The 18,034-nt window shown below is 42.4% G+C and overlaps 1 protein-coding gene across 7 annotated transcripts in view; it reads right to left on the bottom strand.

Moving 5' to 3' along the window:
- ARHGEF28 (Rho guanine nucleotide exchange factor 28) overlaps positions 1-18,034 on the bottom strand; it is a 136,835-nt gene that overhangs the window by 99,221 nt on the left and 19,580 nt on the right. For all 7 annotated transcript variants that reach the window (XM_079995277.1, XM_079995279.1, XM_079995280.1 and 4 more), the window contains exons 3-4: positions 9,934-10,075; positions 6,262-6,555 (exon numbers count right to left, since the gene is read on the bottom strand). In XM_079995277.1, the coding sequence (XP_079851403.1) occupies positions 6,262-6,555; positions 9,934-10,075 (436 nt within the window). The remainder of the gene's footprint in view (positions 1-6,261; positions 6,556-9,933; positions 10,076-18,034) is intronic.

Below are 18,034 nucleotides of genomic sequence, written 5' to 3'. Positions count from 1 at the left end.
AACTGCCATGTATGTGGTCTTCCTAGATCATACAAACCCAGGCAGCTAACCACAAAACAGCAGATCTGGCAGACTGGTATGTGACATATATACCTGAGGCCATCCTCAATCTGCTCTTAATCCCCCATCCCAAGAATTCTTATAAGAGTGCTTTAACCCTGGGAAGATTTCCACTGATGTGCCTGGCTTGGTTGGCCCATGTCTGAATAATCCACAGCAACTGCAAATTGCATTTACTACTATTTCTGCCACTCTCGTTTCCTATTTTGCACTTCACAGTCCTACATTATACCTATAAACTGTAACTGGGAGTGGTGGACCAGAAATTGTAGTTACTCTATTATTTTTCACACGCATTGTTCTAATGTTGCAATACAGTTCTCTGCTCAAAAAATGTACCCAAACATGTATTTTAGGATAAAATGCATACAAATAATGCATATGGGGGGACGACGCTTATGACCTTCTTTAAAATAACAGCTTGGTGCTGAAACAAGAACAAATGGATGAACATATTCAAATCTGACACAGACCAGAAATGACCCATCTGTTCATATGCTAGAGAATGTGGGGTAGTGCTTAGCAGAAAGGGGAGAAGAGTGCAGCTGGAGGTCAGGGATTTTGCAGGGGAGAGAAATAAAAAGATAGGCAACAGAGACAGCATATAAGGAGACTCTTCCACCATTCACTGATGTCAGCGGGCATTGTGTGCATAGAAGCTGCAGGATCTGGTTTCTTATTTAACGAAACATGGTGGAAGTAAGCCAGATTTCAAAACTTGGACTAAAAACTTGTTGTTATTACATTAGAACAATTAAACTACAACAGAATGGGTATGCAATGATATGGAGAAACTGGAAGAGCCCCACAGAACCCAACGATAAACACACTCGGCAATGATTTGCCGGCAGCGTGCTTTAAGAAGAAATCATTATGCTGCATTAGTGAAAAACAGGAAGTCAATCGAATTTCTGGCAGAAAATTAAATAAGAGGCAGCATTTCCTACTTACATTTTAGTTAGAGTCTATAATTAATTTTGGCATGCATTAAAACTCAGCAAAAATCTAATTTTGAAATATTATAAATTCCTATCAAGCATGAATCAACATCCTAGGATAGAGGAAACAGCAAATGCATATCTACTTGATTAGCAAGCAGTTGCAGCCACCCAAATAATCTTAATGTAGAGCCAGCTGACATTGCTACAGTCTGCAATAACTACTTTGCAGCAAAGTTACTAAAGTATGACGATTAAGTAAGATTACTTGTGCTTAAGAGTGTGGGGCCTAATGAAGAACACTTATATGCTACAAGAACAGATGTGGGGAACCTTTGGTCCTCCAGATGTTGCTGAGCTACACATTCCACCTTGGGCTGATGAGACCTGCAGAAACATCTGGAGGTCAAAAGGTTGCCCCAGAGGTTTTGCCTCCTCTACCACAACCACAAACCACAACCACAGATACCACCGTGTGACCACAGTCTCTCCATGGGACTCCAATGACAACAAGTTCAGACAGCCACTTTTCTTAAAGCAGAAATAGTTCGCTACATTTATCGACTTCTGAAATGAGTAAGGCATTTTCTAAACATGAGGAAAAATTAAGCAGTGTTTTCTATTATTTTTATTTTAAAAAACCCAGCCTTCTAATACCTTTTAACACTTTTATTAAATTTTTACCCTTATCATACTCAGATAGCTCCATCAGCAGAGCCTGGGACTCAGAGTCATGGATTCAAGCCCCACGTCGGGCAAAAGATTTCTACATTGCAAGTGTTGGTCTAGATGACCCCCAAGTCATCTTGGGTCCCTTCCAAGTCTACAACTCTGTGATTCCATGCAACATTCATAACTGAGGTAAAGAAATCACACAATCTAGTACGCTCACCTTCCATTTGCATCTACTCTCTGCGGCAAACATTCCTTACAATGAATAACAAATGGCCTCTTCCTATAAACAGTGAGGATTTAAAAGGTTATAGCTAATACTTTAAATAGGGCCTGGAAACAGACTAGGAACCAGTGCCCAACTATTCCCTTTGTACTTTGGATGGAGAACTCAGCAGGAACAAAAGTCATGGTTGTATTATTACTGCTCCTTTACATTGTTTAACAAAACAATGGGTGTGCATTTCATAGAAGGGCAGGGGTGTGTCCTACTCGCTAGGTCCATCCAACCATGACACCGTAACTTTCCTGGCCTGGCCATCAATAGGTGTCCCATTTTAATCCTATTCAATGTCCCACGACCAAAATAAAACCAAGCAGTATCTTCACTGTCTCCGTGACAGGATTGCCTGGCCCTGAGCAGGACTCTGAGGGTAAAAGGGACGCCATGCTCTCCTTTCAAGGGAACCTGTTGCTATTTTGCTGGCGTGGTGCCTGAAACAAAGACAAACACACACCCAGAGTCCATTGTAGTCTACCATGCCACTGTACATAAAAATATTGGCTTCAAATGACTTTCCACAACAGAGGCACAGCATATACAGAAGGAGGCAGAACCTCTTGGTTCAGTAAGCTTCAAAAAATATTATGGACTTCAATAAGTGCCCCAGGGGTGAGGAACCTTTTTGAACCCAATAGTGGGTCAACCTTTTTGGGGGGGAAGGAGAATAGATGCCAATGATGCATGGATCAAGAGGCAAGTGATGCTTACTTTTTCAGAGGTTGCTACACATACTTTGACAAACCTACACATACACATACACATACACATACACATGACAAACCTAGACAGCATCTTAAAAAGCAGAGACAACACCTTGCCGACAAAGGTCCGTATAGTTAAAGCTATGGTTTTCCCAGTAGCGATGTATGGAAGTAAGAGCTGGACCATAAAGAAGGCTGATCGCCGAAGAATTGATGCTTTTGAATTATGGTGTTGGAGGAGACACTTGAGAGTCCCATGGACTGCAAGAAGATAAAACCTCTCCATTCTTAAGGAAATCAGCCCTGAGTGCTCACTGGAAGCACAGATCGTGAAGCTGAGGCTCCAATACTTTGGCCACCTCATGAGAAGAGAAGACTCCCTGGAAAAGACCCTGATGTTGGGAAAAAGAAAGATGGAGGGCACAAGGAGAAGGGGACGACAGAGGACGAGATGGTTGGACAGTGTTCTCGAAGCTACCAGCATGAGTTTGACCAAACTGTGGGAGGAAGTGGAAGACAGGAGTGCCTGGTGTGTGACCATGGGGTCACGAAGAGTCGGACATGACTAAACAACTAAACAACAACACACATACTTTCACATACCTATCGGGCATCACCATGGTAGGAAAGAGGCATTATCACAGGCCACAAAATACCCTAGCCAGGCAAAAGAACTTGAGGATGCTCGTGAGGCATGTGGCCTGGGGACAGGCTCAAGGGCCAGAAAGACAGACCTGGAGGGGTTTGGGTTTTTCCCCCTGTAGGCTTGCAGGCTTATTAGTTGACCTAATCTTTGAACACTCCCACTCACACAGGGGGAAAAACTCCACCAACACTGCTTTTCATGAAAAACATGCCAGTCTAGTTTTACAGAGCTTCCATTGAAAACCTTAAGGGCTTTCCCGCACACAAGGAGTCAAAGCATGCCCCAACAATCACTTTTCTCTTTCCCCACTTGACAGGCCCACAAATCCCCACAAATACAGATACTTCAGGGCCTATAATCCAGCCGTGTGCCTAGATTAGGAATAGAGCAGTTTTACTGCGTGTGGTTATGCAGGAGAGCTCTGCCTGTCCCTTTCCCAGTCCCTTGTACTAGATTTGTGCAACAGAAAAAGCCGGCCGCCTCCATAAGGACATAAGCAGAGCCTGCAGGATCAGACCAGTGGCCCAACTAGTCCAGCATCCTATTCTCACAGTGGACAGCCAGAAGCCTGTAGGAAGCCTGTAAGCAAAACCTGAGCACAATAACACTCTCTCCCCTCCTGTGGCTTCCAGCAACTGGTATTCAGAAAATGGAGAGGGGGAGAGAGAAAGGCAAGATAAAAGGATTCATGAATAAGGACACATTTTACAGGCTGGGGACTAGGAAGAGCAGATTTGGCACTGTTGGTGTTTGGCAGATGCCAAGAGCACTCCTGTGGTGGCATGCCACTACAAGGAAAGGGTTTGACTCATATCACCACCTAGATTTTGCCTTAAGACTTCTGCCAGAGAGCCTCTGCTGAAGCAAAATTGACAAAGGGCTTACCCAGACTTTCCTTGGGAGCCTTGTCAGTTTCATCTCTCACCACAATATTATACAGCACAAGGAACACAACACTTCCAAATGATTTAAAAACCAATTTAAAAGTGAGTGTTGCAACATGCCATGGCAAGGCAGGGGGTAGGGGGGAAACTGTGCCATTCGTAACTAGTCACATCACACCCAATAAGGGTTTAGTGAAACTTGCGTAACTATGCTCCATATAGCAATTTCAACAGAATTGAGTGGTCTACCTAGGGAGAAACATCCCATTTAACCTGGAACCAGACAAACTTGACCTCATGTTTATTACAAAAGGCACAGGATCCAAAGACTCCTGTGAGCACCCGAGTGCTGTCACAAACTCACAAAAACTTGTGCTTCTCTTTTTCCATCCACAGCTACTCAAACTGCATCAGGTGTCACTCCAGATAGTCCTCAAATCTGAAAGCAACTTTTGGGGCAACATAGAGAGCTGAAAACTTCAGAAACCCAGTTCCATAGATTAATCTCACTTTGAGTCCACCCACGTTCTGTTAGATGTTGCCTGTTAGAAGCGTAACTCCAAAAAAAAAAGAAACACACTTCAAATGTTTTAAATTCTACTTCCTCTAAAGCAAACAAAAAAATAACCCCAAACTTATTTACATAAGTATAAGCCTTTAATTACATTCCAAGCCTTTGTTGTAACATGATTCAATGTGAATCATATCCAATAAGGTTAAAACAACCAGTGCGGAAGATCTTTGGGGGTAGTGTTGTAGTAAATAAGCTGCTAGCTAGCCAAAATTCCTGTACTACAACATTCCCTTAGCTATTTCAAAGACAATAAAGGTCTCCTTTTGTTTGTGTAATCACAATTTTTGAATAAAAACACTTCAACTGCTTGGAATCAAGGTGGAGACATTTTATTACCAACATCTTCATTCTGTTTGGAAGCTCAAAGTTTTCATCAGTTGTTGACAAGCATTATTCATAAACTGAATAAAATCCACTGAGGAAACAAAGGGTGGTTGTTGCTTTTTTTAAAAAGGAGAGAGACTAAATTACAGTAGTAATTATAAAGGCTTTGTAATACACAACTAAATTTCCTTATCTGAATGATAATATTCACATAGTAGCAGAAACATAAAAGACAGTCAGTTTATAGTCTTCAATTTCATTTCTAAATGTTACCAATTCACACTTCAGCAATGCTGGTATGGGAGAGGAATTATATGTCATTTGTCCAACCACAAGGAAACAGCTACCCCGCCGCTACGATCAGCCAACCTCTCCAGTGTTAGCTGAAGATAGTTCCTCATTAGCTAGAAGATGTTTCTTTGATGAACATTTCTGATTAGCTGCTATGATGCACACACATCACACATTTAAAGCACATCCTCTTTGCCCAAGAAACCTGAGTAATGTAGTTTACCTTTCACTGAGCTACAATTCCCAACACCCTTAACATGCCACCGTTCCCAGGATTCAGAGGGGAGAGCGTTGCTCTAAATGTAGGCTGTGTACATGGGCTATGACACATCCCACGTGACCAGCTTTGGGGGGGGGGTTAGAGAAATAACAAATTGGGCGTTACAGAATGCAACCAGCAAAGCAGAAAACTGTGTTTGGTAAGTAGCTGGCAGCTCAGGGCAGGTGTGGGAAACCTTTGACCTTCCAGATGCTGCTGAACTCTTATCCTCCCTGGCCATGGTCCATGCTTGCTAGGGCTGATTGGAACTGCAAATTAGCATCTCCAACTATCTGACCTTACAACAAAACAAAACCCTGTAGTGACTGTCCCTGAAGTTCTTATTGTTTAAGGATGTAGCCATACAAAAAAGTATGACTCTGACATAAGAAACTCAGGAAGCTGCCTTATATCAAGCCAGACCATGGACCCATTTAGCTCAGTATTATCAACACTGGCAGCAGCTCTCCAGGGATCCCAGAGGGAATCACCAGGAAACTCAACCCTCTGGCTATGCCAGAGATTGAGCATGGGACCTACTCACACAAAGCATGTGCTGAACCCCTGAGATATGGCACGTATTATAGAGAAACAGGCACAAAGTTGGAGAAAGAGAGAGAAACACTTACCCTCTCCAGAACTATTCCCAACAGTGCTCCAAGCAGGTGGAAAATCTCCATGAGCCATAGCTAGCATGACATCATGATCCAGGGACTGAAAATCCTCCTCCATTAAACCAAACCTGCTGAGAAGTGTCTGGTGACTGGAGGGAGTGAGGCAATCAGCTTGGCTCATCAGAAAACATGCTAACTCATAAGCTGTGTCCCGTTTGAAAGTGACAGATGCAAAGCCCAGAGTCACAAGTATGCCTTCTTTTGTGTACATGACCGCAGAGACAGAAACATTTTCCTGTTCTCCATGAGCTAGGGAAAAAAAGTACAAAAAATATTAGCCATTAAACACTCAATGGTTTCAGGAGATAGACAAACAGATTCATTCCTACACACTGTCTTAAATAATGGAAAGTTAGACTTATCATGAACTTCTAAGCAGAAGAGGCAAGAAAGTTTTGACCCATCCTCTGGTTGAAAGCAGGGCCAGCAAGTGAGCTGGGCATGTTTAGCCTGGAGAAGAGGAGGTTAAGGAGTGATATGATAGCCATGTTCAAATATATAAAAGGATGTCACATAGAGGAGGGAGAAAGGTTGTTTTCTGCTGCTCCAGAGAAGCGGACATGGATAAATGGTTCCAAACTACAAGAAAGAAGATTCCACCTAAACATTAGGAAGAACTTCCTGACAGTAAGAGCTGTTTGACAGTGGAATTTGCTGCCAAGGAGTGTGGTGGAGTCTTCTTCTTTGGAGGTCTTTAAGCAGAGGCTTGACAACCATATGTCAGGAGTGCTCTGATGGTGTTTCCTGCTTGGTAGGGGGTTGGACTCGATGTCCCTTGTGGTCTCTTCCAACTGTATGATTCTATGATTCTATGATTCTAAGTCTGATCAAAATAAAAAAAATCCTTCCAGTAGCACCTTAAAGACCAACTAGGTTAGTACTTGGTATGAGCTTTCGTGTGCATGCACACTTCTTCAGATACACAGTGTGCATGCACACGAAAGCTCATACCAAGAACTAACTTAGTTGGTCTTTAAGGTGCTACTGGAAGGAATTTTTTTATTTTGTTTTGACTATGGCAGACCAACACAGCTACCTATCTGTATCTAAGTCTGATGTCCTTCCTGAAAGGGAGGCTCTTCCCATACTCAGGACATGACCTCAGCCATACAAAAAACAACAACAACAAGCAGCTCAGAGACCTAGATCCCCAAGGACCTCATTGTTCTAGTTTCCCTCTAGGCCAATAGAGAGAATAATGGGTGGTAGAGAGGGCCCACTTACAACCTCTTCATGGACCAGAAGGCCAATGGGGGGGTGTGGACTGCTCAAGTCAAACAAGGCAGCTACAGCTGAGGTGACAAAGGTTCCAGAGTCTCCCCAAATGGCAAGCTTTTACTAGTGTGACAGGGATCTCTCCTGCAAGCTGCAATTCCTTAACATCCTCCCTTTCCTGGGTCTATAACCAGACAGCTGCAGAAGTTGCAGAATCATTGAAAACGAGGTCCCAGGGCAGAACATCATACAGAAAAGCATTAACCCAGGGACAGGAGACTTGTAGCCCACCAACTAAAGCTGGAATACAACTCCCCTCATCTTTGGCCTTGCTGGCTGGGGCTGATGGGAACTGGGATCCACAACACCCAGAAGGACATCCCTGGGTTAGTCCATTCTCCAGTCAGAGGTGGAACAAGAAATTATAATGTCCCTTCTGTGGAAGTGGCTTCCCCCATATCCAGTTTTGTTTTGTTTTTTTTTTTTTGTCTTAGCCTTCAATGAGAACAGAGACTCTTTGTTGTTCTCGAACAGTGCTTAAAAGTGAAGTCAGTATTTTTATTTATTTTTATTTTGTTCATAAGGTTTTTGTCTCTCCTCCCCACCCAGTTTCTAACATTTCTAGCTAGCTGGAAAAGGGAAGTTTTCTGGATTTTTTTACTGGGACCCAGATACAGAGGGCTCACTGCTGCAAGGTTCATGAAGGGCTCCTTGCTCATTCATTCTATAATTTTGTTTTCATACTGAGCAAGCACAAAACTTTGTACTCAGCACAAAGTCCCATCTTTTCATTTTTTTAAAAAACACAAGAAATGAATAAATCAAGTTTCTATCCTTTAAGACTATAACAATATGCTTTAGAGTATGCAGCCAATGCTTAGGGCAATGAGAGGCAGTGGAGAGAGCAAGCGGAACAGATTTTTCAGTGGTTTCAGGAATTGGGTCCTCAATGCCTCAATGCTTTCTTTTCTCCCAATGATTAGCAGAAGCAGCATAGATTTTATAAGATTTGTAAACCCATTAACTGAGTTTGCAAAATGCATGCTACTCACATGACAGTTTGCATGATGCAAACTAAGTAAAGAGGAAGAAACTTCAAAACAAAACAAAACAAAAATTCCTTCCAGTAGCACCTTAAAGGTAAAGGACCCCTGACCATTAGGTCCAGTCGTGACTGACTCTGGGGTTGTGGTGCTCATCTTGCTTTATTGGCCAAGGGAGCCTCAGAGACCAACTAAGTTTGTTATTGGTATGAGCTTTCGTGTGCATGCACACTTCTTCAGATACATGCACATGAAAGCTCATACCAATAACAAACTTAGTTGGTCTCTAAGGTGCTACTGGAAGGAAGGTTTTTAAAAAAAAATTGTTTCAACTACAGCAGACCAACACGGCTACCTACCTGTAAAAAGAAACTTCAGTTGCCTTGGCACAGTCCCCCCCCCCCTTTGAAATCAACACATACTATGCCATGATTAAGAGAATTCTGTCAGGTATTTTGATTTCATGGATTAAAGCAGGCTATAGAAATATGTCTTCCTACAGGTGTGAGCAGTGCTTTTTTCTGGGGGGGATACAGGGGTACGCATACCCCTAAACATTTTGTGAATCTAAGTTTGGCCTCATTGAGGGGCAGTATTTCAATATGAATAGGAAAATGAGAGTACCACTAAACATTTTTTTTTAAAGTAAAAAAGCACTGGGTGTGAGTGTGTAACCAAGAAGCATGCAGAGCACACAAAAAGTTGCAGTAGCGACGAGGATGCTTCACATAAAAACAAAAGCACCTTCCTCTTCTTTGCTCAGCAGCAGCAATTGCTGAAGAGCAAGCCAACCTGCTCCAGGCAATAGGAGGCTGTCTAGCCATCCAGATCAGAACTCTGCCTGCTTCTCAGCTCACCACCATTGCATGAGGCACGTGAGGGCAGAGGAGCCTTTCCTATGATTGCTTCAGCCAGAAGTACAAGAGAGGACAACTGAAGCCAAAAACATTATTTGTGGCAGTTCTGCAGAGCTATTATATCCTAAGCAACACGTATCACACTCAAAGCCTACCTCTGAGTTGCTGTGAGGATACAGAGATGAGCCACACATTCCCTTGGAGGGATGATAAGATCAGTATTCATAGTAATAAATCATATACTAGAAGCAATACTTATTATCAGTATTATTAATAACAACAGCAACCAGATTTGCCTGTTTGCCATACACAAACTGAGTGAAGTGGAGTTTGCCACAGTGGCTTTGCTATGTGAGGAGGAGCCACAGCACCTCTTTTTGTGGCAGCTCCCTCACTGCCTTAAGGCTTCTGTCACGATAAACATAAAAACATCAGAATTCACTGGCTATCCCTTGCAAGAATAAAAACACCGAGAAGACAGTCAGAATGTGTAGTGTAACTGCAAGACTCACCTGGAACAATAGATTCGAGGGACTTATCAGTCACGTGCTTGGCTAAAACCACGTGTCTCTGGATTGAGCCACTGTAAACAAAGTAGAATTCAGCATCCTCCGGGAGATTTTTGTCAAATGTTCCATATATAGTGCTCTGTCCCTAGAAAAGGAATGCAACTTTGTTGAGCTGTATCATAGAGTATAGGTCTGCCTTTCTTTAAAACCCACATCATGAAAATTATTCTTATGAAAAGTGTGGTCTATAAATATTTAAGTAAATACATAAATAAATAACCTATCAGTTCAAAGAAAAGGTAACATGTGTGAGGCGGCAATAATCTACTTTGAACTTCCACTGATATAATCGGAAAACTCAAAACACTTGCATAAATCTTTCCTATTGAAATAAATGGGAATTCAGATAGATTATGCCCCCTCACAGGTAAACATTTTAATTCAGTTCAAACCAATTCCTGCCACTGTAGTTCAAAGCAGAAATTTTTTTTATTAAAAAAGTTAAACACATATAAACAAGTAAAAATAATATGTTGGCTCACCTAGTATAATAGCTCCAGCATATACATTTATATATAAAACATATTAGATTTATTCCAAATGATTTGATTAAATCCTAAACATTTTGTTGATAAAATTTGTGTTCACTGCTTTTATATTAACACTTCTAAATTTATGCTAGTTCTAACAGAGATCAACCCACACATCTTCTAAGCAACTGAAATTAACAAGTCAAGACAAGCCCTTCATGCAACAATAAAGCACAGTAAAAAGATTTATTTTAAAAAAGAAGTCAGAAGAAGAAGAAGAAGAAGAGTTTGGATTTGATATCCCGCTTTATCACTACCCGAAGGAGTCTCAAAGCGGCTAACATTCTCCTTTCCCTTCCTCCCTCACAACAAACACTCTGTGAGGTGAGTGGGGCTGAGAGACTTCAGAGAAGTGTGACTGGCCCAAGGTCACCCAGCAGCTGCATGTGGAGGAGCGGAGACGCGAACCCAGATCACCAGATTACGAGTCTATCGCTCTTAACCACTACACCAAGCTGGCTCTCAGAATACAACAGCAAAACATCTGGTATATTTTAGGGAGGAAATTCAGATGGAACTGTGTTTCCTTAAGGCTTAAGGGAAGAACTGCTTGCTTCACAAAAAGTTCCTGGTTGCTACAGTAACTTTTAATAAACCTCAGACAGAATTGTCCTGAAGTGACTGAAGCAGCTTGGTCAGGAAAACAAACTGCGTAAAGAGTTGACAAGGCGTTCACTGTTAAAAATAACATTTTAGCACATCCATCCCAAGACAGTTCTCCTAGGTAAGGGAAGGGGAATTTGTGCCTCTTCCATTGTTCTTGGGGCACAATGCCCACCATCCCTGACCATTAGCCAAGCAGGCTAAGGCTGGTGGGAGTTGGAGTGGCAACATCTAGAGGGTTGCAGGTTGCCCATGTGCGCTGTAGGTCAATGAACCAGAAAAGAGCTTGCATGAGAAACTTAAGGCAAAACACTAGCTTGCATCTCAATCCAACAAGATGCTACAGCAACACAATGAACTGAATGCACTGGTATTGCTATTGTGGCATCATGCCTGAGGCATAAGAAATAGATCCATCTTATGATACACCCCAAATCTATAGTGAAATCTCTACTAAAGGTAAAGGGACCCCAGACCATTAGGTCCAGTCGTGGCCGACTCTGGGGTTGCGACGCTCATCTGGCTTTATTGGCTGAGGGAGCCGGCATACAGCTTCCGGGTCATGTGGCCAGCATGACTAAGCCGCTTCTGGAGAACCAGAGCAGCGCACAGAAACACCGTTTACCTTCCCGCCGGAGCAGTACCTATTTATCTACTTGCACTTTGACGTGCTTTCGAACTGCTAGGTTGGCAGGAGCAGTGACCGAACAACGGGAGCTCCATCACGGGGATTCGAACCGCTGACCTTCTGATCGGCAAGTCCTAGGCTCTGTGGTTTAACCCACAGTCACAAGCTATCAAGGAGAATGTTGAGCAAAATGAGGGAGAGGATGGGAAAGAGCAAAAGTTGGCATGATGCTAAAGCAGTCTTAACATGGGGAGAGTTGGGGGAGTTGGGTAGACTTAATCAGATTAGCCTCTGCTAGGTGATAGCAAATTTTGGGCTGCACTGCCAGCTGCTGGAAGAAACAATCTTGGTAGATCCCTCCATTTGGGGAGAATATTAAGCTTGGAAGGACCCATTTCCGCCATTAATTAGAATTTATCACGTTGGATGTGTATTAGTACTACATAATTGTGTTTTGAACATCCATGAAGCCCAAACCATCTCCTCAGGTCTCCTGATAACATCTGGTTAAAAATGCACCACATCACATCACTGCATCCAGGGTTTCCAGGCCTCTTCCATGAAACATATCAAAAAAATTGAAGCAAAAAAACCAACTGTAAAGATGTCACATCTTGCCACCTTTAAAAGTTTGCTGAAAAGATACAGGTGAGCAGCAACCACAGATTCCTTGCAATATGTAGTTTGGGCCTGAGGCCATTGGGTAAAGTCATCAAAAACATGGTGGAAAGTGCCACACCAAGGCAACACTCAGTTATAACTGCAATTTTTATCCAAACTTGGTCATGCAATCTCATTTTCTATCTGTGTATGATTAGGAAATAGGATACAAGTGCACTAATGTATAATGAATCAGACTCAACTCAGGAAATGATGACTGTAAACTAGTGCAGAGGATACAAATAATGTAAGCCTTTCCTAGTACGTATCTCAGATACGCATAACTAGAGTGATTCTTCATGCACACTGTACCTGGATGTTAATCTGTGGAGAAGTGCTTTTTCACCATGGAAATTCAAAATATTCTGTATGAGTGTGTGCACGTGTGTGTTTTGCTTTCCCACACCAGTTTGCTGTTTCTTTGCAAGCCAAATGGCTACAGCTTTGGCATTATTTTTGTTTGGAAAACAGCTTTTTTCAACTTTCTAGTAAGAGAGCTATCAGGCAGCTAATTAGATTTGTCTATGTAACAGCATCATCAAACACAAGCAAAGCTAATTCAGAGCCATTGGATACAATCACATGCCATGGTAAACCATAGTTACTATTTTCTGTTTACACCTTTCTTGACTGTTGATACAGTTTTCTTTTTGGGTTCTGGCTACTACAGTTGCTGAAATTCTATATCATGAGCATGACTATCTGAATGTTTTTTGTTTTTAAAGGGCTATATGTATATTCTGAATCACTTTGAGATTCATAAACGAAAATCAGTATGTAAGTTTTTAAAATAAACAAGTAGTGCCACTCTGAACGCTACAGGACACTTTGCCCAACGCTTCCTCAAACCTAGAGTCAACCCTGGGCACCTCACTAATAAATTTAGGCAATACATCTCCCAAATGTCATCCCACAGTGGTACATAGTTAACTGGCATACATAACACAACTGCAGTTCTTTCTTTTTCTAGTAAGTGCTCACAGTATAAACACCAAAGCACCACACAATCATTTCAAATATTAACACGCCCCCCCCCAAAAAAAACCACAAGTGCAGCAAATTATAAAACAACAGGACAAAAATTAAGTTTTATATCAAAATTCCTACAAGTATTTCATAAATGCTGGCATCTGGCATCCAAACAGTAGTAATAAAAGACTTTCATAATTAGAATGTATGTGTGTGATATGTGTGTGTGTTTGTTCCTGGCCTGGAGGTGACACCTAACTCCATTTGTGTCAGTCTGACACACCCTTGCACCTGGAATCAGCTTTCTCCCTACATCTCCTTCATCTTTTGAGGCTTACAGGTGAGCAGAGCACATCCTGCCACTTTACGTAAGAGTACTGTAACTCTACTTCATGTACAATGATACATCCCAACCGCATGCGGTCCAGATTTTTTTGGACTACAACTCCCATCAGCCCCAGCGATTGTGGTCATTGTTCAGGGATGAAAGGAACTACAGACCAACGCTGCAGGCTGAGAGAGGCTGATCTAAATCATATTCAACTCCCTGTTCTTGCCATACCTGTTTTAACACCACCTGCATCTCCTGAGGTTGTTCTGTATTCCCCTCAGGACTTCTCTAGGCCATAAGAAAGACTCCTACAAGTAACCATCCAAAGTAGCACCTTCTCTCACAGGAACCTGCCCATTTCCAGTCCTTCTGCCCTTGGCAGCCAGGTGGGTAATGAACCTTCTTGGTTGTGGTGCCTTTTCTGCAGGAAATTCTACCCAGGGAGGCTCACCTGGCAATAACCCTCAGTGGCTTTTAAGAAACAGCAGACAACTATTTTATCTATTCTAGGCCAATAATCTAGCCCAGTATTGTCCACTCTGACTGGCAGCACCTCTTAGGGGGTCTCAGGCATTAAGAGCTACCTAATCTAACCCTTTTAACTGGAAATGCCAGGAACTGAACCTGGGACCTTGGCTAGCTTTTTCTGAAAAGGGGGCAGTAAGCCAAATAAATTTGGGAACCTCTGGACTATATGATCTTCAGAGTCCCTTCCAATTCTACAATTTTATGATTCTATTATTCTGTTGCGTCTCAGGGGGTCCATTTAGATCTCTCTGGGTCTACAAACCCAAATTCAACTGTGCGGAACCCCACCAGTTCAAACTTTAAAAGGAAAGGAAAAGTGGGTTCAGTATAGTCAGCCCTGTTGTTGTTGTTGTTGTTGTTGTTAACTGAGTAAGTATACAGCCTACCCAAATTCCCAGGGGGGCTTACAGATTTCAAAACCAGAAGAATCTATAAGAACACCACGTACCTACAGGACCGCCTCTCCTGGTATGCCCCGTGGAGGACCTTAAGGTCTACAAATGACAACATTTTTGAGGTCCCAAGTCACAAGGTTGGTCTCAACCAAGGCCAGGGCCTTTTCAGTACTGGCCCCGACTTGGTGGAATGCTCTGTCACAAGAGACTAGGGCCCTGCGGGACTTGACATCTTTCCGCAGGGCCTGCAAGACAGAGCTGTTCCGCCTGGCCTTTGGTTTGGACTCAGTCTGACCCTTATGTTTCCCTCCCCTTATGGTTTTGACTTTTAAAACGTGGCTGCATTTTAAATTGCATTTTAACCTGTATTTTAAATTGGGGTTTTTTTCTTCTTCTTTTTTTCCCCTATTATATTTTTACTGAAATTTTATTGGTGTTAGCTGCCCTGAGCCCGGCTCTGGCCGGGGAGGGCAGGGTATAGATAAAAATTATTATTATTATTATTATTAAATAAAAACCTTCCAGCCAAGGAAAAACAGAGCAAATCAAATTAAAAGACCAGAGAAAACTAAAAGGGTTTTGCCTGCGGCTGAACCACACTGAAGTAGGCACCAGACAAGCTTCCCTATGAAAAGCATTCCACAATTGGGGCACCACCACTAAGAAGATCCTTTCCCTGGTAAAGCACACCACCATGACCATATGTCTCAAAGAGCAAAACCCTGTATGGTCCAGTTTCTTTCTTTTGCTTATGATGAGATGTTGAAGCTCCGAAAGGAACAAAAAATAAATAGCAGCAGCAGGAAGTAATAAGGCAGAGAGCGTCCCTTCTCCCTCCTCCTGCTTCTTTTTGGTGTGATCAGTGTTTGCCCTTTCTCCCTGCTTTCTCCAGCTTCACACTTTGTCTTGATCTTATCTTCACCAAGTCTCCAACTGCCTCATCTGGCATCTGCTTAGTATGTGACCACCTGGTTTTCATTCAGCTTGGCTACAAAGACTGGATTGGAACTGAATTGTGTACACTGGGTTTCTGATGCAACTTTACTTTTGAGATCATAACAGAGTCCCAAGCCAGATCTAGATACATCACACCTCTGTTATAATTAAATTATAATTAAATCTGAGCTCCAGGCAAAGTAATTTCAAAGGCTGAGTTTAATTGAGAACACTCTTTGAAAGTGATATGTCTTAAGAAGCCTATTGACATCTTCCTGCTTGGAAAAAAATCACATAGTCACAGAGATTGCTCTCGCAAGGTCTTCCCAGATCTAGAATAAAAAGTTTGCAATGTCTAGCCAGATGAAGACACAGAGAGTTTGCCTTGGCCCAACAGATTACCTGGAATTTCAAAACCAGCCAGGGACAAAAGTGGCCTTCCAAGTTTTAGGCTTAACAGCAGACGGGCAAAATCTTTCAGTATTCAATACTGTCATATTTGCCTGACACGTTTAAAAGCTAATACCTACCCCTTTTGCTCAACCAAGTGTGCTGTGTGCTCTGCCAGATCAAAATTTAGCAAACATTACTATGGAACTGCAGTGTCTTCTCTATGGATCTCTGTTGCTATAGAATAAAGGACATTTCTTTCAAATAAGGGCTATGCAGGATTAGCAAATAAGACACACACTATGGCTTTAGCTTAGAGTTACCTATAGTTACGTAAACTGCTATGGTAAGACATCTGTATGGTAGACTTATTTGTGTTGAACTAGGACTTAGGAGACAGCTTCAAATACACACACAACAATGAATGTGAGCAGCCTTGAGCAAGTCACTATCTCATTGCCTAACCCTCCTCACAGGGTTGTTGTACTGACAAAAGCAAGGTGGTTACAAACACTACCGTGAGCTCCTGAGAGGAAATAGAGAAAACAAACAGAACAGGACCAGACTATCTGAAAGACACCATACTTCTGTATGAGCCTGCCCAGGTTTTAAGATCCTTGAAGGAGACTCTTCTGTTTGTCCTGGCAACTTATAGCAGGAATCCAGAAAAGGGTCTTCTCAGTGGTGGCTCCCAGGCTCTAGAATTTTGTGCTAACTGGTGCCTGGATAGCCCTATCTCCAAAGCCCTTTTGCCAGCATGACGTTGTTACTGAAATACACCTTTTGCCCATAAGCTGATTTGTAAACATGTTGAAATTGGTTTTAACTGGTTGCTTTTATTGCCTTTAGTGATACTTTAAAAATAATTAGCTGTTGTGGTTGTGTGCATGCGGTACATATGTAGACTTATCAATGAACAATTTAATAAGCTCAGCGGTTGCTATGAGCAAGAACAGAAAAACCTGAACCATCAAAGACGTGAAATAAAAGAAGGAAGGAGTGGAAGTTTAGTAACCCAAATCGAGTAGCAACCGTGCAGCCTGTAAATATCACGGAGAACAAAGAATAAAACAAAGAGAAGAATTAAAACCAAAAGGCATCTAATTTACAATTGTGAGTCAATACATGGGAAGATTAGAACATTTGCTGATGTTTTGTTTAAGGAAAGTCACGTGACTACTTGTATGAATAGAGTGAAATATGATACAGCAAACCTAAGCACGTATTGAAACAACCATGACCTAAATGGGGTGGTGATGAAGAAAACACTACCAAACCAAGCCTAGAGAGTCACAAAGAGAAGGCAAAACCATTCAATGCTTTAACTGCCACAACACTTAATACCTACTGTAATTCCTTTCAGCACAAACTTTCATAGGGAAGAGTACACTTATCATTCAGATATGGAGAGCTGCATGTCCCCATTTTATTTATTTATTTATTACATCTATACCCCACCTTTCTTCAAAGGAGCTCAAGATGGCACATATGGCTTCCTTTTTATCTTCACAACAACCCTGTGAGGTAGGTTAAGCCAGGAGACCATGACTATCCCACATCCCAAGAGGTCACCCAATGAGCTTCATGTCTGACTCAATATTTGTACCCTGGTCTCCCAGGTCACGGGGAATGTGGGTGGCACTGTGGGTTAAACCACAGAGCCTAGGGCTTGCCGATCAGGTCGGCGGTTCGAATCCCCACGACGGGGTGAGCTCCCATTGCTCGGTCCCTGTTCCTGCCAACCTAGCAGTTCGAAAGCACATCAAAGTGCAAATAGATAAATAGGTACTGCTCCAGCAGGAAGATAAATGGCGTTTCCGTGCGCTGCTCTGGTTCGCCAGAAGCGGCTTAGTCATGCTGGCCACATGACCCGGAAGCTGTACGCTGACTCCCTCGGCCAATAAAGCGAGATGAGCGCCGCAACCCCAGAGTCAACCACGACTGGATCTAATGGTTAGGGGTCCCTTTACCTTTACCTCCCAGGTCATAGTCTGACACTCTTACCACTACACACTGAGCTCTTATATATCTTATGAAGCATAGTGAACAGTTGAATATAGTAATAATCTGGTAT

Source organism: Podarcis cretensis (assembly GCF_951804945.1).
Source record: "Podarcis cretensis genome assembly, chromosome: 11".
Taxonomy (NCBI): Eukaryota; Metazoa; Chordata; class Lepidosauria; order Squamata; family Lacertidae; genus Podarcis; species Podarcis cretensis.
The sequence above is the reverse complement of the archived record's forward strand: the minus strand, read 5'-3'. Positions and strand labels throughout refer to the sequence as shown.